We start from the raw sequence: 25,795 nt of genomic DNA, 5'->3' as shown, positions 1-25,795 counted from the left end.
GACCGACCTTGGCACCGACGTGATATGGCGACGGCGGCCATGGCGGACAACTTGCGAGCTTGCCGGCTCGGTCAAGGCCGAAGCACGCAAGACAGCCGTCGGCACTGGTGACACTGATGGCACTGGTGGGCACGCCCTGCTCGGGCCCTGTGGCACTACCGGCGGCACGCCGAGCCCTGCACGCCGTGCGCAGCAGCTCGCTAGCCGCAACAGAGCCTATCACGGCGATGGCATGACACTTGGCGAGGGAGTCGTCTCTCGCACCAAGGGTGTGGCGCCACGGTGGGTTGTCGCTGCCTGGCCGGCCCTTGCTCACTCAGCTCAGGACCCTTGCCTCGTCGACCAATCACCCTCGTCCTACTCCTACTCCGCATGCGGGCGGCTGCGCTCTGCGCTCTACACGACAACAAGCAAAAGAGAGAGACGAGCTCCTCACAGTAGCCTTAGTGGGGGTCGAACCCACGACCTCACGCGCTCCCAGAGAATCTGTGAAGCGTGCGCTCTAACCAACTGAGCTATAAGACTTGCTGATAGGATGTTGGTGTTTTTTTCTGGCGCCGGAGGCCTTTGAGCTGTCCAATCCACCAGCCGCAGGGTCTACACGCTCCCCTAGGCCGGTGGGATGCTGCACCACCAACATGCATGCGATTTAGAGCCTCATGCAGCGTGCAACCGCCTCGCAAAGGAACCCAAGACGCCACTTGAGCGAGAAGATCGAGCCAAGCCTCGCGCCGATCATGGCCACAACCACCACGTGACCGCACTTCGCCACTCAAATGTCCACGTCTGCGCGCCTCCACTTTCACCAACACTGCATGCTCGCAACGCACACGACCGCAGCGCTCCGCCGTCTAACGCTGCACACGCGCCACCTGTCGCCGCGAGAGAGGGTGCTGCTCGACGGGCTGAGGATATACATCGACCTGCGGGCATCGCGGCGGGACTACGACGAGGAGAGCAGCAGCAACAACATGTGGGTGACTTGGACGCTTGAGCACTGCTGACCCAACCCAGGCCCAAGGCCGCGTTCTACGCCGTCGCGGCGGGCCGCAAGCCCGGCATCTACTCGACCTGGGGCGAGGCCGAAGCACAGGTCAAGGGGTTCAACGGGTGCGTACTATGTAGGCTCTTTGGGCTTCTCGGCGTGCGCGTGCCCTGCTGACTTGCCAGCGCGCGGTTCAAGAAGTTTCCGACCGAGGCACAGGCGAGGGGGTTCATCAGCGGCAAGTCGGAGGGTGCAGCGCCATCAGCGTCGGGGTCGACACCGTACAGCCGTCCGAGCGGCGACAGCTCCAGCTCCTCTCGTGACTCGCCGCCCCGCGATGCCCCAGACGGCACATTACCCCCCGACCTCGCGCTGCTCGCGGCCAAGGGCTTCACGTTTTCGCGCACCCCGCCGCACCGCATCGTCGTGTACACGGACGGCAGCTCGCTCGGCAACGGCAAGAAGCGGGCGCGTGCCGGGCTCGGCGTGTTCTGGGGCGGCAGGGGCGAGGCGTACGCTGCCAACCTGAGCGAGCGGGTGCCGGGGGAGCCGCAGACGAATAACCGCGGCGAGCTGCTCTCCATCATCCGCGCGCTCGAGACGTGCCCCTATCCCGCGGTCCCGCTCGAGATACGCACCGACTCGCAGTACTCTATCAACTGTGTGTAGCATCCGCTTCCGAATCTGACCCACCAGGCATCACAAAGTTCCTGCCCGGGTGGCTGAAGAACGGGTGGAAGACGTCCACGGGCGAGGTGAAGAACGTCGAGATGATAAAGCACCTCCTTGTGCTGCTGCGCCAGCGCGGCCCGAACGCGCAGGTCAAGTTCAAGTATGTGCGCGGGCATGCGGGACACGCGGGCAACGAGGCGGCCGACAAGCTCGCTCGCATGGGGGCCGCGTCGGAAGACGTCGAGGACCGCACCGACTGGCTTGACCCGGACGACGTGGTGCCCGCAAAGAAGAGTACCCACTCAGACGTGGAGGTCGAGGTGGGTTTTGGTGCGACGCACCTCACTGACGCACGCCAGATCGACCCAGCGTGGCTCATGACCGACGAGGAGATGCTTAGATTAGAGCGGTCGCTTGCGGACGAGTAGACTGTAACTTGTAGATATATTGCATGAGTGCATGTCCAGCAGCCACGCACGCCTTAAGCCCAGTCGCATCACTTCTCATCTCACAACCTAGTATACTGCTAACCCTACACGCCATAACTGAATGTCAGAACCCCCTAAACGTCACGGACGTACGTGCTGTCGAGTGCCTTGTCCTCGACGTCGTCGCTGCCCTGGTGCGAGGGCACGCGGCCCGGCTTGTCGCTGCCAGCGGCGTACACCTCGACCTCGTCCTGCGTCCACTCCTTGAACTTGAGGCCCTTGTACTCCTTGTACGACGCCTGGGGGAAGAATCGCGCGAGGAGGTAGTAGACGAGGCCAGAGCCGACGCCGGACGTAATAAAGGCAAAGTAGAAGGAGCGCTGGACGCCGATGCTGACGTCGATCGCACCCATGTTGTGCAGGAAGCCGGCAAAGTTGATGCCCAGGCCGACGAGGTAGGCGACGAACGCGCGCCAGTTCAGGCCCAGAGTGTACCAGTACGGGCCTTGCGGGTCCGCCGTGTACATCCACGACAGGTCGAAGCGGCCCTTGAGGACAATGTAGTAGTCTGTGAGGAGGACGCCGGTCTAGGTGGGTGAGCGGGGGAACAGGCACGTATTGCTCGCTCAACTCACAATCGCGAACAGGAAGATCTGGTACGAGGCGAGGAAGGAGATGAAGATGGAGGCCGAGCCGAGGAGGAACCACGGGTTGATGCTGTGGTTGTTGTCAGCACGTGTTGCTTGTTGGCAGTGCCACAGGCACCCGCGGCGCCACTCACGCCAAGGTCAGGATCATGCAGATGGCCATCGCGCGCTTCATGTTGAGGTAGCGCGGCAGGATGGCGGCAATGTCGTTACCTGCCGGCAGGACGTTCTCGAACGCGCACGAGAAGAGCGACGAGTAGCAGAAGCCCGCGGCGATGAAGAAGGCGCCAGCGCGGTACTTTGCGTTGTAGGTGTCGCTGAGCATCATGTCGAGGTAGGTGAGGGGGTTCCAGATGACTGGGGCGTGAGCGAAGCGAACACCGCTTTTCACGCGCAACTTACCCTTGCCGTACGTCTTCTCGCTGCTGCGCGCGACGATGCAGCCGAAGAGGGACACGATGAACTGAGGGTGTGAGTGAATGTGGCGGAACGCTGCACTCACGTTGGACATGGGGAAGCCGAAGATCTGGCCAAAGATCGGGTCGTTGGGCTTGCGGGCGTTCCTCTGCCAGTCGCTAGCGTTGGACGCAAAGGTCGAGCAGCCAGCGGCGGAGAGCAGCGTGAAGCGGACAATGAGCCACACGCGCTCCGAGCCGTGCGTGGTGGGCTTCTCGCGGAGCTCCTTGGCCACGCCGCCAGAGTGCACGAGCGCCATGGCGAGCATCGCACAACTCGAGATAACGTACGCGACGAGCTTGATGTAGATCAGGATACGCCACTTGGGGATCGAGATGCACAGGATGCCCGCGAGCGCGAGCCAGAAGAGGATCATGCCCATCATGTTGGCCGTGTCGAGCGCGCTCGCCTTGGGCATGTGGTTCGGGATGCGCGTCACGCTCGGGAAGATGGCATGCAGCATGATGTACACGGCCTGGCCGCCCTGCACGACGTTGACGCCGTTCCACACCACGGCCGACATGGCGCGGTTGAACGCCGGCCACAGGGCTCCGTACACGCCAAACGAGGAGCGGCAGTCTGTGGCGCCGGCGTCAGCTGGTGCTGGAAGGGCAATCGGCGCCGGCCGCCGACCGGCCGACAACCAACAAGTGGGCAAAACTTACACACTGGGAATCCGACGTGGTATACCGCGCCGACACGGCCGTTGAGCACCATGAAGAAGGAGATGAGGAGGAAGCCGAAGAAGTTGACCAGGAGGCCGTCCCACACCGTCATACCCATCTGTGGTGGTGGTGGTCAGGGCTGGTCTTGTGATCGCGTCCACTGCCACTGCCACAAGCCACATCGGCCTCCACTCGGCATCGCTTGCGTCCACTCGCGTGCAAAACCTTCACGCAAAAGACGCAGCACGGTGCAGCAAATGTATGCAGCATCCCCCACGCCGAGGTCACAGCCCATGGTACACTCACAGCAAGATACGTCCCTCCGCTGGTCCAGTTGGCGACCGTGCCCACTGTGTATGTCAGATCCGCTCGTATCGGACTTGGCTGTGGCTGTTGCTTCCCCACACACCTGCGGAGAACCAGAAAGTGGTGAATGTCCAGAAATCCCATGTCCGCCTCTCGGCAGGGATAGGGAGCAGGTCGTCGTTGGACAGGCTCTTCTGCCTATCGGCCGCGCCCTCGACCTCGAGCTTTGGCATCCGGAGCTTCATTTCGACGACGGACGGCTGTGGTGGAGGGATAAAGATGATGGTCCTCTATCCTAAAAGTCTCGCTCAGACAAAGTCTTATAACCTGGCGCGGTGGATCGTGCCAAGCGCATCATGCATTTTAGCGCGCTTCAAGCGAGCCTGGAGCTTCTGCAGCTCGCAAAGCTGAGCTGCGGCTCCGCTCCCCACCTGAGCACTGGAGCAGTCACCGCGTGCAGCAGCAGAGGCAGAGGGCCACACACCACAGCTACCTTATCAGTCTATCAATTTCCAGCGCTGGTGCCACGAGCCTAGCCGTGCCTCGCGCCGCACGTCCTGAGGCCACAAAGGCGCAAGGCCACAGAATCGGCTATCACGGGCCCTCCCAGACCCTGCACGAACCCACATGCTACCATGTCTATCCCCTCGCAACTTTTGTCCAACTTCGCTTGCGGGATTGGGCAGCGCAGCGCACACGAGCAGCGGTACAGACGACCCAAGCAAACATGCCGCTCTGCACCACATGCAGGGAGGGGGAGCAGCTGACCAGATCGAGCCTGGCTGGCTGCTGCTCCGCGCTCCCGGGGTGCCGGTGTGGAGCGCGAAGCCCAAGGTTGGCGTGCGTGCGCTGTATGTACCGTGCCGCGCCGCCCCCCGACCTCGGGCTCCGCTCCAAGGTCAAGGTCAAGGTCCGCGCAAGCGAGCTGCGGCGTCCATGCCGCGAGAGGAGCAGGAGCGCGTTGCGTTCGCGGCCGCCGCACCGTAAACCGCAGCCCCACGTCCAGCGCCAATCACACGTCCGGTCTGGTCGGGGTGGGTCCGTCACTGAGGAGGTCTTGCTCAGTCCGTCGGTGACTCGGGAGAAGCACTCACTCGGCACGCACACGCGCCTGGAACGATATGAATATTATTGTTCCGGCGACTGACTGTGGCTCAAAGATTGGCGTCGATGCCGCAGTTGCCGTATGATACCGCTATCGAGCGTCTCTGACTTTTATTCCTATCACTGACTTTCGGGATAGGACATTGTTGATCTCTTGGTGCTCTCAAGAACAGTCCACGTCGTCCACGTCCACGTCCACCACCTCGGGCCCCCATCTCTCCCCCCCCCGCCCCCACCGACGCCGCCAAAATGCCAGCCGCCGCAGCCCCCCTCACTGCCACGATCGAGTTCACGCTCCCCGCCTCGCGGCTCGACCACGACCCGGCAATCTACCTCACCTACGACGCGGACCGCAGCCGGCCGAGCGAGGCGCTGCGCGTCGAGGTCGTCAACCTGCGCGACGAGCTCGAGGACGCCAAGTCCCCGGCCACGATCGACACGGTCGCCAAGCAGCTGCATGACCGCGGCTTCGCGGTCGCCAAGCACGCGAGCAACCACCTCGGCGGCATCCCGAGTGTAGAGGGCACGCAGGCGTACCTCGACGAGACGGCCGCGTAGGTGCTACTGCCCGAGCACGAGCACATGCGAGCACTGACACACCGCCAGCCTCCTCAAGTCCATCCTCGGCTGCACGCGCGTCATCGCGTGGAACTCGGTGTGCCGCAAGAACGCGCCCGGCCTCGCGCACAAGGACGTGCCGAGGCAGCAGGAGCCCGAGAAGGGCTTCGTGCCCAGCGAGCGCCAGCAGCCCGTGGCCAGCATCGCACATGTGGACCAGGACGAGGTGAGTTGGGGCTGGCGAATGGGAGGGAGCTGCGTGGCCGAAGCTGAAGCTGACCTCGCGTCAAGGTCTGGGGCGCCGAGCTCGTCGGCAAGGCGGCCAAGGCGCCAGCGAGCTCGTTCGCGCGCGCGCAGATTGTCAACCTCTGGCGCCCGCTCTCAGGCCCAGTAACCAACGCGCCGCTCGCCATGCTGCCGTATTCTGAGATCCTGCCCGGCGAGATCTCAAAGCACGGGAGCATGTTCGGCGTCGGCATGGACATTCACCATGGAAAGGGGCAGAACTGGGGGTATATCCGGCACCAGATGCCCGACGAGGTTGTGTTCCTCAAGGTGGGTTGGGTGGGGCTGTGGAGGAGGCGACACACAATGCTCACCCACACCCCAGTGCTTCGACACGGCGCAGGGCGCCGACGGGAGCGCGCTCTATTGCGGCCATGTGGCTGTCAAGGTCGACAACGACGCCGACGGCATCGCGCCAGAGCTTGTCGTGCCGCGTGAGAGCATCGAGGTGCGCCTTGTTGCCCTGTGGGAGAAGGAGTAGGCTGCGGTTAGGGAAGGTTACGTCTTGATATGTATGGGTACACTGGCTGGCTGGGTCAAGGTGGTCGTCGAGATTTTGCTGCGGTGCCCCACCTCCACCACACGGACATGATCGCGCCAAGATCGACGAGGAGACCGACCCCGCTCCCAAGGCCCCGGCTGTCCGTCCTCCTCGGCGACGGGCCCGATTCCCATCACGAACTAAGAGTGGACAGTCCTGACAGCGCCACACCCCCCATCACAGGTACACAATGCATTAACCACTCAACATGTGCCACACATTCAGACATTCTAAACACGACAAACACGACCACTCTACGCCTCCATGGCCTCGACGAGCTTGCTAAAGTAGCTGTTGGGGTTATTCTTTAGGTTGTCGGGCGAGTCAAACTCGAGCACCTTGCCGGCGCCGAGAACAAGAATCTTGTCATAGTCCATGACGGTCGACAGACGGTGCGCCACGGTCAGGACGGTAGTAGAGTCGGGGAGCGAGCGGATAGACTTTTGGATGAGCGAGTCGGTGTCAAAGTCGACCGAGGCAGTCGCCTCATCGAGAATGAGCACCTTGCTGTTGCGGACAAGAGCACGGGCGAGAGCAACGAGCTGGCGCTGGCCTTGCGACAGGTTGGAGCCACCAGCAGTCAGGATCGTGTCGAGCGTGAGTCTCTTGGGCGTCGCGCGACCATTGCTGGCTCCGCCGCTCTGGCCCAGGCCAGATGCCTGAAGCGCATCGTTCAGAGTCGCGTCGTCGCTCTCGTCGAAGGGGTCGAGGTTGAAGCGGAGCGTGCCAGAGAGTAAGATGGGGTCTTGGGGGATGATGGTGACGTTGGAACGGAGGTCGTGCAGGTTGATCTTGTCCGTTCGGAGACCGTCAATGAGCACCGTTCCACTGGTGGGAATCATGCGAAGGAGAGCCAAAGCAAGCGTCGACTTGCCACTGCCCGTGCGGCCGACAATGCCAACCTTCTCACCACTCTTGATCTTGATGTTGAGATTGTCGAGAACAGTGGGGCCGTCGGCAGAGTACTTGGCGCTGAGTTGGTTGAGAACGATCTCTCCCGACGTAGGCCAGGCCGCAGGTGGGGTCTTGCTCTTCACGGAAGGAGGCTCCTGGTCGATGACAAGGTAGTCCTCAATACGCTCAACGGCGTTTCCTTGGACCTCCATCTCGTTAACAAGGCGAACCCAGACGAGGATCATCGAGGAGAAGGCAATGGCCTGGAGGAGAGCAAAGCCAGAAGTCGAGGGGTCGAGGTGGACGCTGTAGATGAGGAACGCGCCGAGCAGAGAAGCAAAGAGACCACCGAGCATGTCAATGCGGACGGTAATCCATCGGTTGAGGTTGTAAAAGGCCGTGGCGGAGCGCGAGTACTTGTCGGCCTTGGTCCTGACGTCGCGACGAATCTGCTCCTGCGCGGCGTACGCACGAATCGAGACAATGCCCGTAACAGCGGCGGCCAGGCTCGAGAACAGGGGAGTCTTGGCGTTGGACATTTCACGCTTGACGCTTAACTGGGCATGAATGTAGAACTCTCCAATGATACCACCGACGACGCCAATGAGGAGGGCAGGGATAGTGAAGAACTTGACGAAAATGACAACAGCAATGAACTTGATGATCAAACTGAAAGTGATTTCCGCGACCCAGGCAGCAGTGTCGGTGAAGCCGCCGTCGATATTCTTAATGTCCTTGGTAAAGCGACCGATGATGCGTCCGACCGGGGTAGAGTCGAGGAAGCGCATGTAGGCACCAAAGATCTTGTTGACGAGGTCGGCATGGATGGAACGGGATGCCTTGACAGCACCAGAGTAGTAGATAAGCGTCGCAACCGTGACGGTAGCAAGGCCAAGGACAACCCAGACCAGGTAGAGGCCGAGCCAGAACGGAACCGACACCGACTCGGGGTTATCGGTTTCGGCGTAGGCTGTAGCCCAGAGACCAAGCCAGTACGACTGGAATGACTGGAAAATCTGGCCAGAAAGGAGGAGACCCAGCCCAATTGTCCAGAACACGGGGCCGCCAAACTTGCTGAAGAATGAAAGAAGAGCGCGGCGAGAGATGCGGCCCTCCGACTTCTCCTCATCCTTGACGAGCTTGGCTGCTGGCTTTGTGGGGCCGTCGGTGGCGGCGGCGTCATTGCTGTCAACGGCAGTGGACTCAGAAGCCGGGGAGCCCTCGGCAGCCTTGCCAAGATCAACCTCCGAGCTCGTCGACGAAAGAATTGACAAGTCGATGGCACCCGCCTTGGTCACGGTACCGTCCTCGGTGAGGGTAACCATGAAGCTCGCAGCCTGGGCGGCAAGGTGGATGTGGTGCGTAATGAGGACGATGGTGCGGTTCTTGACCAGGTCTCCCTTGAAGAGGTTCTCGAGGATGAAGCGCGATGTCAATGTGTCGAGAGCCGAGAAGATGTCGTCGAGGAGGACAACTGCCGAGTTGACGTACATGGCACGTGCGAGGGTAATACGCGCCTTCTGACCACCGCTAAGGGTGATACCCTTCTCTCCGACCTCGGTCTCGTCGCCGTCCTCAAGAAGCTTGAGGTCGGTCAGGAGGGCACAGTCGTGGATGACCTGCTTGTAGCGGGCTTCGTCGTAGGGCTGGCCAAACAGAATGTTGTCCTTGACAGACGAGGACATGACCCAGCTTTCCTGAGCCGCATAGCTAACGCCGCCGTCACGAGGAAGGTGGAAGAAGGACCCCTCGCGAGGCTCAAAGTGAAGCTCGCCGATGAGCGCCTTGAGGAAAGTACTCTTGCCACTGCCAGTTGGGCCCGTGATGAGGTTGATCTTGCCCTTCTCGAAAGTGACATCCGGAATGCGCAGGCGGAAGTTGATAATGTTCTCGTTGCTGCTGTCCTCGCCCCAGGCGAACGTTGCGTCGTGAAGGCGGATCAAGCCTTCGTTCTCGGCTTCAAGCTTGGCAGGCGAGGTTACCTCGATTGGCGCGGCCACGGAGTATTCGTCGATCATTTCGCTCTCGTGCAGGAACTTGTTAATGCGCTTGAGAGACACATAAGACGTGACAAACTGGCTGACGAAGAAGAAGGCCATGAACATCTGACCCTTGAGGAGCTCAAACACAGTCATGCTGGTGAACACGGTGGCGGCGGTGAGCTTGTGCTTGAAGATGAGGGTGTACGCGGCGAAAGAGACGACCATGGTGAGAACAGGGAGGAACATGTTGATGAGTTCAATGTAGATGTTGACAACGCGACGGTCCCAGATGAGCTTCAGCTCAGTCTCACGCTTGCTGGCGATGCGAGCCTTGATTCTGTCCTCCCAGCCGAACATCTTGATAATGCGGATAGCGCCAATAGCCTCAGTGACAGACGCGACACGGGCGTCAGTCGCCTCCATCCTGTCGGTCTGGACCTTGGTAGCCAGCTTGGTTGCGTAACCAGGAAGCGGTAAGCCGATGATCATGGTCACAACACCGAATAGAGAAGCTGCAGCACGTCAGCGTCCACCAGGTGAACTAGCGTTCGAAACTCACCCCAGCCAAGGAGCTTCCAGAGAATGATCAAGCAGAGTCCGAGCTGGATAGGGGTGTACACGAACAGGAGGGGCAGGTCACGGCCTGGAGAATGTCAGCCAAGTTCCGCGTCCCTCACTCACCATCAATAACCGACTCGACGTCCTGAGCCAACAGCACGTTGATCTTGCCCGTGATGCCCTCCTCCTTGGGCTTGGGCGACTCGTCCCCAGAGTTCGACTTCTTGGCAGACTCGCTACCAGGAGTGCGGGTGCCGTCGCCTCCGTCGTCCTCTGGCGTGTCAGAGGCCGGGGGGGTCTCCTCCTCCTCCTCTGCCGAGTCCTTCATCCTCAGGCGCAGAGCGTGGTCAAAGATGAGCTGGGTGAGCAGAGCCTCAGTGCGAACGAGGGTGCGAGTCATGACGAAGATGTAGTAGTTGAGGGTTAGACTGTTGATAGTGGGGGCTGGGAGGGTCAGTGGGCCTCCTAGATGCCAACTCACCCAAGAAGAGGAGAGCGACCCAAACAATAGGCCTGAGGAGAGCACCCTGGCCCTCGTTCTGCAAGTAGACGAGAATTCCGTTGATGGCAAGGGTGGGCAGAACGTCAAATGCCGCAGCAAGCACACACATAATGCCTGGAGTTGTTAGGAACTACCGCGCGAGATGGGAAGACTCACTGCAGACGGTGAACTGGTACCACCAGGTGCTGAGCAGGCTCCATAGCAGGTTCTGCGGCTTGAGGCCCCTCTCCTTGCGCTTGACGGGGTCAAGATCCGCAATGTGTTTCTGGTGGCACTGTCAGCTTTGGACGCCACCACGAACGACGCGACGCACGTTGTAAAGGTACTCGGAGTGGTCGTAATCAGCCAGGGGCGGCATGTCCTCGTAGGGCAGCGAGGGGACCTTCCAGGCCTTCCAAACGAGGGGAGTCATGAACTCGTAGAAGATGTAAAACAGGGGCGGCGCGATCTGCTCGGGGTTGATCTGGTCAATTGGTGTCGGGTTAAGCGGGTCGACAGGCACATAGGTGCGAGGGCGCAAGATCGGGATAAGAATGCCCGCGACGAAAAGGATGATAATGCGCGACCAGGTCACCGGCGTGTTGAGGTCGGTGGGCACCATGTACGTCGTGAGGATCGGGTAAATGTCACGGTACGCAAAGAGGCAGCATGCGAGGAACAGCAGGATGTCAACATGAGCCGTCAGGCGACGGCGGAGGCGGCCAGGGCGATTCGTGAGAAGGAGGAAGCAGAAGAGGAGGTTGTAGGCCTGGTGGGTCAGCTTGGAGACACAGTCTGGTTACCCACGTAGAACAAGCACGCGCCAAACTCTCCCCACTCAAGAGACGAGAAGTCGTCAACGTTCGACCTGTTCTTTTTCTTTTTCTTCTTCTTCTTCATCGCGTCAACCACAGGGTCCTCCGAGTCAGACTCATCAGGAGACTCGGCGAGGATAGTAGCGTAGATGCTAAGGCCGAGGAGGGCGGCAAGACAGGCAAAGCGGAGGACCTCGAGAGCGACGATCATGGTGCCGTGCAGGCGGAGTCTCTTGATATGAGCCTTGAAGTCCGCCCAGAGCCCCTGCGAAGGGAGGTAGGGCGCGAGCGGTGGGGCCACGACCTCAACAACTTCGACCTCTCCATCGTCGAGGAAGATGGGCTGCTGAGCTGGAGGGCAGACGCGCTTACGGATAAAGCGATAGATCGGGGGTAAGAGGTATGATAGCAGGAGAGTAGTCGCCGAGATGACGACGAGGAGGGGCAGGATGTAGAGCGTGTGCCGCACAAAGATGGGCTTAGGGCTGCACGCGATGGGTCAGCCTTTGTGCATTGTTCACGGTGGTGGTGGCTTGGAACGCAGGGCGCCGCCGACGGTGCGGCGTGTGCGATGGCGAGCTTGTCACTTCCGAGATACGAGGTACTCACTGAGGCTTGGGCTTGCCTTTGCCTTTGGTGGCAAGCGACTCGAGGAGGGCGTCACCGCCAGCCTTGAAGGCGACCTGGGTGTAAGCCAGGACGTCCAAGACTGTCATGGGGCCGCCGTCGTGTTTTGGTGACAGTTGAGACAGTGGACAAAGGCAAAGACGTCAGGCGACGGGGGATCGTGCGTATCGCAAGAGAGCGTGTGTGTCCGTGTTGTGTCGGTTTAAGGGCGCGCGTGGGTGAGTCGAGTGCGATTTCCTGAGACAGTCGCGAGACGAGTACTGCGGCGGCCAAGAACAAGGATCAGGCTGTTGTGCAAGGGTTTTCTATGCTGGCAAACTGGCTAGGTGATACAAGAGAAGTGGGGCAAGGGGCAAAGTCGTGCGAGCAAGATGAAGTCAATCCGAGTCAGCTTTTCGATTGCCTTTCTGCCGCGTCGAATGGCGTGTGCTATGCGGGGGAGGGTGGGGTGGAATGCAGGCTAGTTCAATGGAGGCTGAGGTGTGATGGTGGTGGTGCCGGTGGTGCTTGCAACGAGTGGGTCCCTCTGGCCGCCGTCGGCACCGAAAAGCAAGGTGCACCACATGGCTACAACGATACGGACAGTGGTGCCTGGCACTAGCTCCATGACGCGCAACCAGCAGCGGATCTTGCCAGCCAGGGGTCACGTGAGAGCCAAACGCACAAAAGTCATTCGCCAGATGCGCTTATGCGCGCGAGGTGATCACAACGAGTCGTCGAGTGCGCGGCTCCGGTACAACGGACTGATGATGTGGTAAACGCGGGTGGGCAGCCTCATGGTGTGATTAAACCGGCATGTGGTATTGATTAAACACGGACATGGCTTGATTAAACGCTGACACGACATGGATTAATCTCTGCAAGACCTTGATTAAACGCGGCGAGGGGACGGGTTAAGCGCGCATGGTTCCAGTAGAGACGAGGTTCAGACGACCGCTGAAGCGGGGATCGACGCCCACCAGGAATGGCCGTGGGTGGACTAGTGCCAAGGTACCCACCCACCCAGCCGTCTATGATCGGGCACACTTCAAAGTCAGGTGGACACAGTTGAGACAGCCAGAATAGCGCTTGCGGCACACTTCGGCATAGTAGTCGGCGCACTGGAGACAAAGCCCGGTGTCCACTGCCTACACAGTGGTCAAGCTATGGGGGGGAAGTGTCAAGCTGGCTCGTGGCCTCGTGGACCGGTCCGCTCCTTGCTCCTTGTTGACCGCCCAGAGTACATTGGGGCGGAGGCGGTATGCGGCCGAGACGGGCGCGGGGGTCGAATAGATAGATATGAATCCTGGATGAGCCGGATGAGACGTAATGGACCGGGAAATGACGACGCGGCAAGGGCAGCAAGAAGGAATGGGGGAGATGACGGTTGCTTCGTCGTCGTCGCGAGATCATGTCGGGATCGGGATCCAGGCCTTTGGTTGAAGGGGGACGTGCGATGCTGATTCCAGCATGGCTGCATGATTTGGCCCCAGCGGCGCGCGCGCGCCATCGCTGTCAACAGTTGTAACGTGCAACGCCCCGCGCTTGTACCACCCCGCCAAGCCGCAGTTGTGGGCGTGAGCGGCGCGTGCACAATTGCCACGAACAATGGCGCGCGTAGAGAGCCCAGTCAGCCCGTCCGACACAAAGTGGCGTTCATTCCTTGTCGGCGCTCGCTTCGGCTGCTGCTGCTGCCACCGACCCGGTACGCAGCGGCTGCATGCTCGATTCTGGGGTTGCGTTAGTTGCGTTACGACGCATTCAATCCTCGCTCGCCCGCTCCTCGCCACTACCGGCCCGGCGTGGCTGGCCGGCCAGCCGGCTGTGTCAGTGCCTGCGCAGGCTGCGTGGTCACCGATACCGGTGCAGTGGGAGGTAGCTGAGCCGTCCCAGTCATGATCTAGGCATATTTTGGTCCCTCCTTGTCGCTCGCTGATCGCTGACGATGCGAAGCAAGGCGGCGACGTACAGTGGCGACGACGCAAGACCTCCTCGCCAAGCCTGGCCTCGCTTCTAAATGGGCCCGCCAATTGTCCGCAAGCTCAGCATTTGTAACATGAAACGGTATTACAGACCCGGGTAGTTGTGCAGGCAGCGGTGCATGCAGCCAGAGACTGCCCGAGAGACTGGGGTGGCCATTTGCCACTGACGCAGCCCGCCGCCACCAGCTGCGATCGGGCACATCGAGACCCTGGCCGTCGCCGTGCTCGTCATTGGGGAAAAGCACATCACCCAGGAATAGGAGTACGCCCAGGAATAGCGAGCCGCGCTTTGTGGAGCGAGAAGATAGGGTAAGTACGTGTCTCTAGCCCGCGGAGGCGCGATCTGCTGGCCTGCGCGCCGTGTGCAATGATGCATGACCAGTCCTGGCTCGCTCTGCGCTCGCTCTTCGCCGATGCATGGCCGCCTGGCGGGAACAAGGCGGCGTGGGGCACGCGGATCTGAACGTCTTGAACCCTATCCTTGTCGGTAGGTAGTGGAGAGGCGGTCGTTGGCTCTGTTTGTCGAGGGAGGCAGAGCCAGCAGACACCGGGACGGTGGGCAGAGAGACACGGAGACCAATGTGCATCCGAGCCGGTAGCATTGCATTCGCCTAACAGTGTAGCCGGAGGAGCCGTGTCGCGGAGCCAAGAGCTTGGCCCAACGCGGACACGAGTTACGAGTTACAAGGACAGATCATCACGTTCACGACGACGACATGGAAGAAGGCGGGGGGAATGGGTGAGGTGGCTGTAGTGCGCGCGCTGTGCGGCACGCTACGGCACGCTGGGCTGGCTGCGGTTGGCTTGCCGCTGGAGTGGCCGAGGATTGCGCGCCGCGAGCGAGCACGGCGCGCGAAATTAATTGGAAAATGGTGGGTTGGTGGGGGGGATGGTTGAGACCTGTCTGGGTGGTCAAGTGGTATGCCGAGGGGAAAATGTCATTGGGCGATACGGGGGGGCGCAGGCTGCGGTCGGTGACGATGGTTGCCAACTGGCAACTGGGTCATGACGTCGCGGGCGGAATTTGAATCCACGAAAAGGTTGAGAGGTTCCCTGAGAGACGAGGAAGGCGAGGAAGGCAGCAGGGCAGAGCATCAGAGCCCGACAACGATGGGTCAAGCCCGTGCCTGGAGCACGTCGATGGCCTCTCTGGCTTGTGATTCCTGGCACCTCCCCCCCATTTAAGGTCACCTGCTCCTCTGTGACCCCGGTCGAACAAGCGCAGACAGAGGTGGCGTGGACCCTGAAACGACGCACTAGACCCTGAATACGAGTGGAGGCAAGAGGGTTGCAATGGTCCAGAGCGGCGGCGGCGGAGGAGGCGGCGGCGGCGTCGAGCTGGGTGGGTGGGTGGGTGCCGGCTGAGTGCTGGCTGCTGGCTGGCTGGCTGGCTGGCTGCTGGCTGGTGGATGCTGTTACACTGGCGGCGGCGTCCCACTGCAGCCAACTCTAACCCAGTCTCGACACCCTCTCGGGTTGCCATTTCCAGCAAGTGGACCAGTATCATTGCTCGTCTGTCCCGTCGTTTGCTATCCCCCATCTACTGCAATCCACCAACCACCTACAACGTCTCCCCCCCCCTACCTCAATCACTTTTGTCCACACAGACAACTACACACACACTACACACCACACACACACACTACACACCACACACACACACATCCTTCGACGCTCGGAAGCCAATACCAAGCAGGTTCCCACCCGTCACTTCCTACGCGCTGCCTTGCCTTGCCCGTAGAAGCACCCGCCACCCATTCAGTCTCCTCTGTCATTTCCCACTTTGCGAGACACACCCACCCACCCCCTCGCTTCCTCGCATTCCCCTCCCCCTACCATCCACTCTTATTCCTTGGTTCCCTCGGCGATCACCCAAACAGTCAAGCTACCTTTCCAGAACTAGCACACGTCAAACGTGCACACTCGAGACGTTGCTCAACTTGCCGCACTGGTCAACGATTCCCCCTCTTACCTCCACTGCCCTCCCTACTCCGCTCCTCCGCACGTGGCCGGCGTAGAACCAACAACCTCGCCTTCCTTTCAATCAACTCAACGTCGTGCCCGATTCGAATCGGCACCCACCAGCCTATTGCCGAAGGCCCATTCCACGTCCGACACATAGCTCAGCATGAACCCCCACAAGATCGTGAGTTGAGCGCGCGGCGGAAATGAACCGGAGTCTTTGGCTGATCACCCCCCGCTCAGAATAAAGTTGACATCTCGGTTCGTTCTTGCCCCGAGCCGACAACGGCAAAAACGCGACATGGCACTGACCTCTACCCAGCAACTCAGCGAGCAGGACCAAAAGGCGTTCAAGCTCTATGGCAAGATTCCAGGCAAGAACCTGCTCTCCAAGATGCAGAAGGTGAGTGATGCCGCGTGACGGAGAGCCTTGCGCGCCCCGGGCGTAGCAGGAGGCGTGCTTCGTCGGCGCCGTCGGGAAGATGGATGCACCTGCTGACCACGCATACAGGAGCGCAAGTACTTTGACTCTGGCGACTACATGATGTCCAAGGCGGGCGTCTCGCCTCCCCAGCCTCTTGGCACCGCGATCCCTACTCCCGAAGGGTGGGTTTGTCTTCTCTCTGCCTCGTGGCCGAAGTTTCGTCGCTGATCACTTGCAGCCTTCCTCACGCTTCTCCGCCTTCGAACGGCCACCTGTCGTCGTCGCCCACGGGCCAGCCCATCCCTTTCCCGCTCGGCGGTTTGGCGGACCGAAGGGCGTCGGCTGCACCAGTTGGTGTCGGCATTAGCCCCGCGGCAACGAGCGAGGCCATGGCTGTGCCCGGCATCTCGCACCAGAGGCGGAGTTCCGAAAGGTGTGTGCGGAAGCGTCCGGGACTCACTTTATGATCAATGCTAACGCGCCACAGCGGATTGCGAGTCTCGCCCCCAGGGACGATGCGCGAGGGCCCGCAGACGTCGTCTTACCCGATCCAGCACCACACGTTTGGCAGCTCGCCTGTCAAGACGAGCGCTTTGGCTCGCCGCATCGACGAGGACATTGAGGTCTAAGGCCAGATCTGGCATGTGCGGGGTCTGCAACATGTTGTGAGGGTGCGACGGTGCGATGTGCGGCCAGCGGCGGTACGCAACGACGGGCAGGACTGTGCGACTCGCCTCCCCGACTGGCGGGCCGCGCGCAAAAGCGGCACAGGGACACCGACACAAGGTTGTTGTCGTGCCCATGATGATGTTGTGACGGGTTTGCATCGACTGGTGTAGGAGTACGAGGCGTGAAAGGAGTAGATGTGAAGGGCCAGCGAGGGTCCTGGGCGTGTTACAGTCCAGAAGTGTATAGGTTGTGTGACATGGGTCGAGAGCGGAGTGATCTGATCTTGGGCTCGTTGTCCTATGTATTATCATCATAGGAGCGGAGAGTGGCGAGCGGCGCCAGGCGCAGCCAGGAGCTGCGGGGAATGGAAGCTGGGACAGAGGCCGCCGAGCCACTGACGACGGCAGTATGAGTGGCCAACAAGGTGGCTGATGACGTCGGCGCGGAGCAAGTCGGTTTTGAGGCGAGTTGTTATCGCCCAACAAGCGACATCGCGTCACGAGTCGCGAACCGCGAGCCGACGAGTCGGCAACACATCGAGTCGCGTGAGTCGTGAGCGTCACGAAACACGACGACGGCCGTGACTGGCTTGGTGGCTATTCTTATCTCGGGTGAAGGCGAAGGCGAGGCCAACACCACATTCCGCACCACAATGGCGGCCACAATCCAGGACGCCACAAAGCCGTAACCAGCGATTCTCGCTCCGTCCGTCACACGCATTGTCACACGCACTCGTGCATAATAACTGTCGTCAATATACCACTATCTACAACAAGCCGATCCCGGCACACACTACACGTCGTCGGTCTATGTACAGCAGCAGCATGGCACTACTCGTGGAGGGAGGCAGGGCGGCGCACGCGGCCTACAGCCTGCAGGCTGCCGCGGCGGGACAGGTTTGGTGTGGGCGCCGGCGCAGCGGCGGGCTTGACACTGCGGGTAGACGAGGATAACGCGGTTGTGGTTGTGGTTGTGGGGGCTTTGCGGGGCTGCGGCTTGAGGCTAATCGATCGCGTCGTTGGCGTCTCGAGGCTCGGCGACACGCCACGGCTGAGCTTGGTGACCATTGGCGTCTCGGCCTCGGTACGCGCACGCGGCGTTGCGTCCTCGCTTACATTATGGCGCGAGGTGGGGGTAAGGGTCGTCGAGGCGGGCGAGCCAGTCGGCGAGTAGGAGGACCGGCTCCGCACTCTCGCGCTCGACACCGAGCTGTTTAACCTCGACGTCGATGGTGTGGCCTTAATGGCTGATGGAGGCAGGCGGTTGCCGGGGACGCCGACGGACGATTGCGGGCGGCGGGAGATTGCGAGCTCAATCTCCTTCGAGTCGAGAGACACGGCAAGCAGGTCGCGCTCGGCAACGAGATCGTCGATGCGCTTACGGAGCTCGACGCGCTGGAGGCCCTCCTTTGCTGACGCGCGGCGCAGGTTGGCAATCTCGTCCTTGAGTTTCGCCTCGACGAGCATGAGGCGGTCGATCTCGGCCTGGAAGGTACCGACGCGAGACTCGGCACCCAACGCACGGAGACGCTCCGACTCTCGCGTGTCAATCGCCACACGGAGCGAGCTTTGCAGTGACACCCCCTCGTCATCCTTGTCCCGGAGCTTCTCCTGAAGGTGGGTTAATGCGCGCTCAGAATCCTTTTTGACACGGTCGCGCTCTTCCTGTGCCTCGAGCAAGTCGTCCTCAGCTGTGGCAACAGCCTGGCGGAGCTCCTCGAGTTCGGCCGCCTGGACAGCGAGCGTGCCCTTGTTGTACTCGGCCTCTTGCTCCAGCCTCTCAATTTCGGCATCGGCGTCGGCAACTCGCTCGTGGAGCTCGTCGTTTTCGGCCTTGAGGTCGGGCCAACCAGCCTCGTCCTCTTCCAGGCGCCAGACGCGCTCGACAAGCTGTGCAGGTTAGACAACAGCAACAGTATGTAACTCACCTCGTCACGCTCCTCCTCCAACGCCCGACGGTCATCATCCCACGCCTGGCGCTGCTCCCTGAGCTGGGCAAGTTCCTCGCGTGACGACTGCGACGCAGCCTCCTTCTCGATAAACTCGGCTTGGAGCTCCTCGTACTGCTTGATAAGGTTGTCCACCTCGGCGTTGCTGTGCTTCACCGAGCCGGCAAGGCTAGCAGCATACAGTTGCTCCTCGAGATGCGAGATCTCGGCGTCCTTGGCGCTCGCAGCGAGCGATAGCTCAACAATCTTGCTGTCACACTCGGTAATGGCGCTGTTGTGGTCACTCTCCTGCGAATTGATCGACGAGCGCAGGCTTGACGCCGACGCCTCGAGGCTGTTGCTCCTCTTCCTCTCGCCCACAACCTCCTTCTGGAGGGACGCGACGGTCGCTGCTAACTTTGAGCGAATCGCCTCGGACTCCATTAACGCCTTGGTGTCGGCCTGACGGGCAGCGAGAATGGCCTCCATCTCGGTGCTCAGGTTGCGGAAGCGCTTCTCGAGGAGGTTGTTTTGGCTCTTGAGTAGGCCGACGTCCTCTTCGTTCGTCGCCATGACCACGCGGATCTGGTTCAAGGCTAACACCTATCAGCACTGCCACCTTGCACTCCACTTACATTTCTCCAAGTCCTCGTTGTCCGACTTGAGACGACCGATCTCATTGTCCTTGTCCAAGATGGCGTCATCCTTGAGCTCCAATGCCTCCTGGAGTTGCACCTTGAGGTCGACAATCTCGCTTTTGAGCACCTCGATGACAGTGTGGGCCGCAACAAGCTCTCCCTTGAGCGCACCAGTATGCTCGGACTGTGCCTCGAGAAGAGCGCGCGTTACTAAGAATGGTGGAGGCGCCGCAGGAGCGGAGAGGTTGCGCAGATGGCGAGAGAGGCCTTGACTATTGCGCGACGCCGATAGAAAGGGGCTCGTGACCGCTGGTTCGGGCGAGTGCGAGTCAATGCTGCCGATAGCCGACGAAAGACGGTACGACGTTGAGCGTGACGAGCACTCTTTGATGGTAGACAGGCTTGTAGCGCGGAACCTGTCGGCGGCGGCCGAGTTGTTGACTTGCTGGAAGTCATCATCGTCGTCGTCCTCAAACTGCCGGCTCCTCTCGACGCTCAGATCCTCAAGCTGCTCCACCTGAAGCGACAGGCCACTGGCGTATGGTGGTGGGCCGAATGCGTCGAGCGACAGACGTCTCCTGGCGTCGGGATGCACAAAGGGAGACGACCGGCCTGTGGTGTTACTCGGCGATGTTGATCCGTGATGGCGGGAGCCAGACGGGGCGCCGAGCAAGGACATGTCGAGGGCCGACTCGCTGTCCCCGTCCATGTCGGGGTATGTAGAGCGTGAGACTGGGGATGGTGAGTTGGAGGCTGATGTTTGTTGACACCTACATTCTTTGCGCACAGGCCGCTTGAGGGGTGTTGATTCGTTCCAGCCCTGGCCCGGGCTGGTGGATTGCGAGTTGTTTAGGAACTCTTCGAGTGCATCAAACGTGCACGCAGGGCTGGGGGGTTCAGGCAGGGGGATGGGATGTGGGTGCTGCGTTGTCGTTGTTGAATATGGCTGTGGAAGAGGCGGAAAGGACAAAGCTGGTGCCGAAGATTCAGAAGTGTAAACACGAGAGGGTGTTGAGGCACGGGGTGCGGAATGAAGTTGGTCCGACGGTGGCGATGGAAATTGAAAACCATTCGCGTCCTCCAAGTGGCGGTGGCGGCGAGAAGCAGCATTCGGCGTGGGCGTCGACGAAGGATCGGCGTCAACAATCGCAGTGTAAACACTCGACACGGGCGTGTCTGTGCTGACACCAAGTGGTGATTCTTGCGTGCCAAGACGCGGAGGCGACGACATCATGCGGCGCTGGCGCTGCTTGCCACGCGCAGTAACAGTGGGTGCGAGAGGTGTTGCAGGCGGTGCATTGGGAATGAGGTGGCGCGGAAGTGGGGAAGACACGGTCTCGCGAGCAACCTCCTCAGTCGGGAGATATGCGCCCATCCCGCCGTCAAGAACAGGGGGGTCCCCGCGGATGGAGCTGAAGGGGCCTGGTGTCGCCGCGCGTGGCTCAGCCTCGGCTTGGGCAGCTTGGGCAGCGCCAACGACACCGTTGAACTGCGAGTTGGGGCGAGAGTATAACGCAGCCCTCATCGAGTCGGAGATGGGAGGAAGGGGAACATCCTCCTCTTGGAGCCTCGCCTGGGCACGAAGCTTGGGCGCGCTCTTGCTCGTCTTGAGCTGGCGTAGCTCCTTCTTGGCTGCCTTGGGTGAAGTCTTGGCCGGCGTCGTGTTGGCGCTTTTGCTCTCGCCTGGCATGGGAGGCCGACCGGCCTGGGCCTTGCGACGACGGGAGCGGGCCTTGAGGGCCGAGAAGGACGGGTGGTGGGTGAGCGAGCGGAGGAAGGACGACTGGGAACCCGGGCGCTCAGTGGTGGTGGTGGACTGAACGCGGCGTGGCGACGAGGTGGACGTGGACGTGCGGTAACGGAGCACTTCGAGCTGGGCCTCGGTGAGCGGCCCAGCTTCGTTGGAGGGGAGGTGCTCGTTGTCGACGCTTCCGGGACCAGTGGACGGGCGGTCGACGCGCGTGGTGGCCGGAGACGCTGGGAGAGGGGGGAGCGGCGTAGGCACAGTCGCGGTGAACGTGCTCTCGTCGTCGTCGGGGGGGAAGGCCCGACCCGACGGACGGGGAGCGAAGGGGTTCAGCCGATGGATGATGTCCATTGAGCGTCTGGGGACCTTCTTGTGGTGGTATGGAGAGTTTGGGGGATTGGTCGGCGGAGGCATGGTTAAGCAGACATGTGTGGGTGGAAGAAGAAGAAGGGGGAGCAAGAAGAGGAAGATAAGTAAACACCACGAGTTGGGGGTGCAATGTTGTTGTTGTAGAGAGCGTGTTGAGTGATCAAGGGCCCGTGTCGTGCGTGGTGTTTGCCGAAATCAGTCGCGGGGGGGCACGCTTCGTCATGTCGTGGCGTCGAGTGACGGCGGCGGGGCGGGTCTGTGCGTGCGACAATCACAACAACAACACGGCTCGGGCGTGTGCAGCGACAAACATGTAAACATGATAAACATTGCATCTGGTGTGGATGGTGCAGGTAGCAGTACATGTGGTAGATGGTAGGTGGCCTACAGATGGCCATGCAATACAACAACAATAAGTATGCTCTACGGCTTTGGTTTCTTGGAACCCCATGGTGCAGGCCGTCCCATGCCCAGCCTCTTAACTCCCCGTGCGAGCGGTACCTTGCTGGAATCTGCGACGTTTGGAAGTTCTGGAACTCCCAAGGTCTTCAAGGCGCTCAAAGAGGCAGAAGACGCCGACTGGAACGAAGAGACGGTGGGCTGAGGACGGGACGCGGAGGTAGCGGGGGTAGGGTTGCTGGGGAGACCGAGCGACTTCATCGCCGCCAAGGACGACGAACTGCCTGACGTGAAGCTGGTCAGGCTCGCTGCAGGGCGCGCCGTCTCGGTCATGAAGGTGAATGGAAGGGCGCCGGGTAAGTCACGGTTCGACGACTGGATCTTCTGAGGTGGTGGCTTTTGCGTGCCCGGCGCTTGGGGGCCGAGGGATCGTGCGCTCGAGAGGTACATGAAGCCCGGGCGAGAATCCGATGGGCCATAGTTCTTGGACGAGTAGCCGGTTTGGCCAGGCATGGCGTAGTCATCGTGCTCTGACTTCCAGTAGTCCGAGGCCCGTGCTGCACCACTTGGGCCCTCACGACGGGCAAACCTGTTGCCCCGGCCACGCAGCTCTGGCGTGTCCCACGTACTCAAGGGCGGCGCAGCACGGACATGCTTCATGATCAGCTCATGAGTCGACGTTTCGTCCGGAGCGTCACGGCCGAGCATCGCCGCCATTTGCTGCCGAACTTGAGTGTTGACTTCTGGAAGGTTGGAGGAGAACATGGTCTAGGGTCAGCACAAGGCAGGGCAGGGGAAACTCACAGGGTTCTTCCGCAAAGAACGGGCCACAAAGTCGCTGATGTTACGGTCCATCTCTTCGCCACCTGTCATTCGTGACATCGTGTGACTCATGGACTAAAGTCAGCAATTGCAGAAACACCAGCTACTCACCAGAACCAGCTGCGCTCGCGTCATGGCCACGTAGAGCAAGCGTCGTTCTTCGGCAATCTCGTGCTCTTCGACGCAGCGATAGGACGGGAAAGTGCCGTCCTCCACTGGTCGTGTTAGTCATGCCAGAGCACATTCGACGCACCGGCTGGAATGAACACAACAGGCCATTCGAGACCCTTGGCCGCATGGACGGTGGAGATTGTCACCTTGGGCGTGTCCACATTGTCACCATCAGAGCCTGTGTCCGTGGAGAGCATGGACGATTGGAGGAAGAAGCGGAGGGGGTTGGAGCTAGCGTCAGTGCCGCCAGAAATGGGTTTCCTCACCTGTCGCCTTCAGAGCCCGCACCGAGCTGTGCACCGGCCTCCGCATCAATGTCCACCTCCTCAAACTCGTCGTCACTGGAGAGAATCTCCACTACGTCGTCTTCCACTTTGACTCTAGCCTTTTGGCCCCTTTTAGAATCTTCCGACCCAGAGCGGCTGCGCAGTGACTCTGCCGGGTTGTGGCGGAACATGGGATGGACGGCGAGTTTGGGCTTGCGGACAGGAAGTGCATCGACAACGGCACTTGCGGGGGTGAAGTCGTTGTCAGTGCCGTCGGGGTTCAAAGCCTGCTGTCGTTCTCGCTCCTGTGCAACGGTGACGCTGTAGTTGATCTTCCCGGTCAGCATTGCCAACCGAGGGGCGCTCACCAGTTCCACGACGTTCTCCCAGCGCTGATCGAAGTCTTGGTGAGATGTTCGGAGATAGTCCTCGTATCGTGTCTTCTCCAGCACCAGGCGGATAAGATCGTCGACGGCGGTACCCTGGGACAGTTAGGTTACCCATCAACTGGTAAACTGCCTACCTGCGACGCTGCTCGCCGGAGCTTACGAACAATGCCAACAAATGTGGCAAGATTCTTCTTGACGGCGGGCTTGATTCCAGCCGGGAGCTTGTCACCGTCGATGATTCGCTCAGCGAGCTCCATTGGCGAGACCTTGTCACGTTTTGCAGCGTCCACGAGATCTGCAACGGACTGCTCTTGTCAGCTGAGGCTAACCACAACAGACACGAACCTTGTCACCAATGGCGCGGCGGGGAACGTTGACCACTCGTAGGAAGGCGGGCTGATTGTCAGCTGTGAGGAACTGCTCTTTAGCTCACAGTGAAGTTGGGGTTGTCTGCGAGCTGGAGATATGCCAGCAAATCCTTGATCTCCATGCGCTCGAAGAATTTGTGGCCGCCAATGACACGACTTGGGACTGCGTCCTTCTGGAGCGAGGACTCAATGACACGAGACAGTGCGTTGTAGCGTACTATGCCGTCAGCTCAGCCAACGTTCAGCCACTCACGCAGAATCGCAAAGTCGTCGTACTTCAGCATGCCGCCAGAGTACGCGACAAGGCGCTTGATCTCGGTGGAGATGTAACTGGCCTCGATCACCGGTGTCGCGAACTGCTTGAGGGTGACTGGCGTGCTCTTGGGATGGGAGGTGTACAAGTCTTTGGGGATACGATTTGGGTCTGCGTAGGTTAGATGGAGTCACTGTATGAACCTACCCTGCGACACGATCGAATGCGAGGCGTCGAGGATGGCGCCTGTCGAACGATAGTTCTCCTCGAGGTTGATGGCTTCTACGCCATCAAAGTCCTTCCGCATCCTATTGAGGTTCTCGATTTCTGGCTCTCAGCAAGGTCCCCGTCGTCGGACTCACCGGCCGACCTCCAGCCGTAGATCGACTGGTCTGGGTCGCCGACAACACTGACGCCGCCATTCGCGTATGCGAAGCACTTCATGAGCTCGTACTGCGTCGTATTTGTGTCCTGTGCGGGTTAGCGCGCCAACAACTGTAGACCCACCTGGAACTCGTCCACCAGGATATGGAGGCATGGCTCCAGGATCCAGCTCTCCTCCCGGAAAAGACGGAGTCCAAACACGAGCAGGTCGTCAAAGTCGAGTGCGTTGGCAGCTCGGAGGCTCGTCTCGTACTCCTCATACAGCTCGGCGATGACCTCGAGCGTAGTCGAAGCCTTAGCCAGGTCCTTGAGGCCGATCGAGTCTGACCCTGCGTTCTTCTCTGCCTCCCGCCTAGCTCGCACGGCCATCATGCCAGGCGTCTCCTCCTTGACCTTGGCCTTGGAGATCTCGTTGAGCACGACGCCTTCCTTGAGGTTGATGTGCATCTTGGCGAGCTCGGGCACACGTTCCTTCAGTAGCCGGGCCATAATCTTCTTGCTGACGTTGTCAGCGCCCCTCGTGTGTGCACTCTCTCACCAGTCGTCGGCGTCGGCGATGGCAAAGTTGTTGTCCAGGCCGATACGCTTCCCATGTCTTCGGAGGTAGCGAGCGCAGGTGGCGTGGAACGTGCCTACCGGTTAGTACTAGCTTGGCAAGTCTACTCACCCAGCACCAGACTCGCTGCGTCCTTCTCCCCGAGGAGCGCCTGCAGCCGCTTGCGCATCTCGGCCGCCGCCTTGTTTGTGAATGTCACCGCGGTGATCTGGTGCGGCTGGTACCCATGGCACTTGACGAGGTGTGCTACGCGGGAAGTGAGGACACGGGTCTTGCCTGATCCTGGACCAGCGAGGATCTGGAGGGGGACGTCGGGGGGTGCGGTGACAGCTGGGAGTCAGCGCTGGTGACGGCCTCGTGCTCACCTTTGAGTTGGGCGGGGTTGAGGCTCGCGAGGTACGGGTACTTTGCTATGTCGGCGTCGGGCTGCCGGCTTGTGCCCGGCGTCGACGGGCCTGACATTGTGTGGGTCGAGTGATGAGAGTA

At 60.6% G+C, this 25,795-nt stretch overlaps 7 protein-coding genes and 1 non-coding gene across 9 annotated transcripts; 3 read left to right on the top strand and 5 right to left on the bottom strand.

Annotated features, from left to right (window-relative positions):
- Window positions 1-438: 438 nt before the first annotated feature.
- Window positions 439-525, bottom strand: LOC62_03G004216. Its single transcript is given in 2 exon segments — window positions 439-474; window positions 488-525. It is a non-coding gene; the product is annotated as a tRNA-Val (tRNA).
- Window positions 526-815: 290 nt separating this feature from the next.
- On the top strand, window positions 816-2,125 carry rnh1 (Ribonuclease H; the record flags this gene model as incomplete). The annotated part of the gene is made up of 5 exons (XM_062770741.1): window positions 816-973; window positions 1,015-1,110; window positions 1,171-1,646; window positions 1,682-1,977; window positions 2,017-2,125. The coding sequence occupies 5 exons, from the start codon at window positions 816-818 to the stop codon at window positions 2,083-2,085; spliced, it is 1,095 nt and encodes a 364-aa protein (XP_062626725.1). The 3' UTR covers window positions 2,086-2,125.
- A 7-nt stretch (window positions 2,126-2,132) lies between these two features.
- On the bottom strand, window positions 2,133-4,442 carry SPAC29B12.14c_0 (putative permease). Its single transcript, XM_062770740.1, has 7 exons — window positions 4,263-4,442; window positions 4,160-4,203; window positions 3,854-3,971; window positions 3,135-3,767; window positions 2,867-3,089; window positions 2,721-2,802; window positions 2,133-2,672 (listed from the first exon to the last, which is right to left on the bottom strand). Exons 1-7 carry the CDS (start codon window positions 4,402-4,404, stop codon window positions 2,220-2,222), a joined length of 1,695 nt encoding a protein of 564 aa, XP_062626724.1. The 5' UTR covers window positions 4,405-4,442; the 3' UTR covers window positions 2,133-2,219.
- A 1,023-nt stretch (window positions 4,443-5,465) lies between these two features.
- Window positions 5,466-6,634, top strand: aclN_0 (Aspirochlorine biosynthesis protein N). The gene is made up of 4 exons (XM_062770739.1): window positions 5,466-5,817; window positions 5,870-6,047; window positions 6,113-6,376; window positions 6,432-6,634. The coding sequence occupies exons 1-4, from the start codon at window positions 5,513-5,515 to the stop codon at window positions 6,585-6,587; spliced, it is 903 nt and encodes a 300-aa protein (XP_062626723.1). The 5' UTR covers window positions 5,466-5,512; the 3' UTR covers window positions 6,588-6,634.
- A 191-nt stretch (window positions 6,635-6,825) lies between these two features.
- abc4 (ATP-binding cassette transporter abc4) lies at window positions 6,826-12,344 on the bottom strand. Its single transcript, XM_062770738.1, has 8 exons — window positions 11,987-12,344; window positions 11,370-11,862; window positions 10,897-11,331; window positions 10,740-10,848; window positions 10,563-10,697; window positions 10,205-10,525; window positions 10,083-10,166; window positions 6,826-10,035 (listed from the first exon to the last, which is right to left on the bottom strand). Exons 1-8 carry the CDS (start codon window positions 12,091-12,093, stop codon window positions 6,902-6,904), a joined length of 4,818 nt encoding a protein of 1,605 aa, XP_062626722.1. The 5' UTR covers window positions 12,094-12,344; the 3' UTR covers window positions 6,826-6,901.
- A 3,224-nt stretch (window positions 12,345-15,568) lies between these two features.
- On the top strand, window positions 15,569-17,339 carry mug134_0 (mRNA stability protein). The gene is made up of 6 exons (XM_062770737.1): window positions 15,569-16,111; window positions 16,171-16,188; window positions 16,250-16,330; window positions 16,439-16,533; window positions 16,590-16,784; window positions 16,839-17,339. Exons 1-6 carry the CDS (start codon window positions 16,094-16,096, stop codon window positions 16,978-16,980), a joined length of 549 nt encoding a protein of 182 aa, XP_062626721.1. The 5' UTR covers window positions 15,569-16,093; the 3' UTR covers window positions 16,981-17,339.
- A 511-nt stretch (window positions 17,340-17,850) lies between these two features.
- On the bottom strand, window positions 17,851-21,746 carry LOC62_03G004210 (uncharacterized protein; the record flags this gene model as incomplete). Its single annotated transcript, XM_062770736.1, is given in 7 exon segments — window positions 17,851-18,909; window positions 18,948-19,532; window positions 19,549-19,559; window positions 19,583-20,197; window positions 20,210-20,317; window positions 20,360-21,268; window positions 21,287-21,746. The coding sequence occupies 7 exon segments, from the start codon at window positions 21,744-21,746 to the stop codon at window positions 17,851-17,853; spliced, it is 3,747 nt and encodes a 1,248-aa protein (XP_062626720.1).
- A 378-nt stretch (window positions 21,747-22,124) lies between these two features.
- On the bottom strand, window positions 22,125-25,771 carry srs2_1 (ATP-dependent DNA helicase srs2; the record flags this gene model as incomplete). 2 transcript variants are annotated; one of them, XM_062770734.1, is made up of 16 exons in its annotated part: window positions 22,125-22,868; window positions 22,905-22,997; window positions 23,034-23,137; window positions 23,176-23,324; window positions 23,360-23,691; window positions 23,728-23,841; window positions 23,883-24,053; window positions 24,094-24,144; window positions 24,182-24,333; window positions 24,370-24,540; window positions 24,577-24,696; window positions 24,732-24,840; window positions 24,877-25,252; window positions 25,292-25,385; window positions 25,421-25,639; window positions 25,675-25,771. In XM_062770734.1, the coding sequence occupies 16 exons, from the start codon at window positions 25,769-25,771 to the stop codon at window positions 22,125-22,127; spliced, it is 3,096 nt and encodes a 1,031-aa protein (XP_062626719.1). The 2 variants fall into 2 exon arrangements, with proteins under 2 accessions (XP_062626719.1, XP_062626718.1); XM_062770735.1 differs by having other exon boundaries at window positions 23,360-23,841.
- Window positions 25,772-25,795: the final 24 nt, after the last annotated feature.

This window comes from Vanrija pseudolonga, chromosome 3 (genome assembly GCF_020906515.1).
Source record: "Vanrija pseudolonga chromosome 3, complete sequence".
Taxonomy (NCBI): Eukaryota; Fungi; Basidiomycota; class Tremellomycetes; order Trichosporonales; family Trichosporonaceae; genus Vanrija; species Vanrija pseudolonga.
The sequence above is the reverse complement of the archived record's forward strand: the minus strand, read 5'-3'. Positions and strand labels throughout refer to the sequence as shown.

Bases quoted from the DNA above. Each gene is read 5' to 3' on its own strand.
- aclN_0 (XM_062770739.1), top strand. From the start codon at position 5,513: ATGCCAGCCGCCGCAGCCCCCCTCACTGCCACGATCGAGTTCACGCTC. The intron at 5,818-5,869 runs GTAGGTGCTACT...ACACACCGCCAG, and splicing joins TACCTCGACGAGACGGCCGC to CCTCCTCAAGTCCATCCTCG. The intron at 6,377-6,431 runs GTGGGTTGGGTG...CCCACACCCCAG, and splicing joins ACGAGGTTGTGTTCCTCAAG to TGCTTCGACACGGCGCAGGG.
- abc4 (XM_062770738.1), bottom strand. From the start codon at position 12,093: ATGACAGTCTTGGACGTCCTGGCTTACACCCAGGTCGCCTTCAAGGCT. The intron at 11,863-11,986 runs GTGAGTACCTCG...CATCGCGTGCAG, and splicing joins AAAGGCAAGCCCAAGCCTCA to CCCTAAGCCCATCTTTGTGC. The intron at 10,036-10,082 runs GTGAGTTTCGAA...GACGTGCTGCAG, and splicing joins CTGGAAGCTCCTTGGCTGGG to CTTCTCTATTCGGTGTTGTG.
- mug134_0 (XM_062770737.1), top strand. The intron at 16,331-16,438 runs GTGAGTGATGCC...CCACGCATACAG, and splicing joins TGCTCTCCAAGATGCAGAAG to GAGCGCAAGTACTTTGACTC. The intron at 16,785-16,838 runs GTGTGTGCGGAA...AACGCGCCACAG, and splicing joins CAGAGGCGGAGTTCCGAAAG to CGGATTGCGAGTCTCGCCCC.
- SPAC29B12.14c_0 (XM_062770740.1), bottom strand. From the start codon at position 4,404: ATGAAGCTCCGGATGCCAAAGCTCGAGGTCGAGGGCGCGGCCGATAGG. The intron at 3,090-3,134 runs GTAAGTTGCGCG...CTCACGCCCCAG, and splicing joins CGAGAAGACGTACGGCAAGG to TCATCTGGAACCCCCTCACC. The intron at 2,803-2,866 runs GTGAGTGGCGCC...CAACAACCACAG, and splicing joins TGCATGATCCTGACCTTGGC to CATCAACCCGTGGTTCCTCC.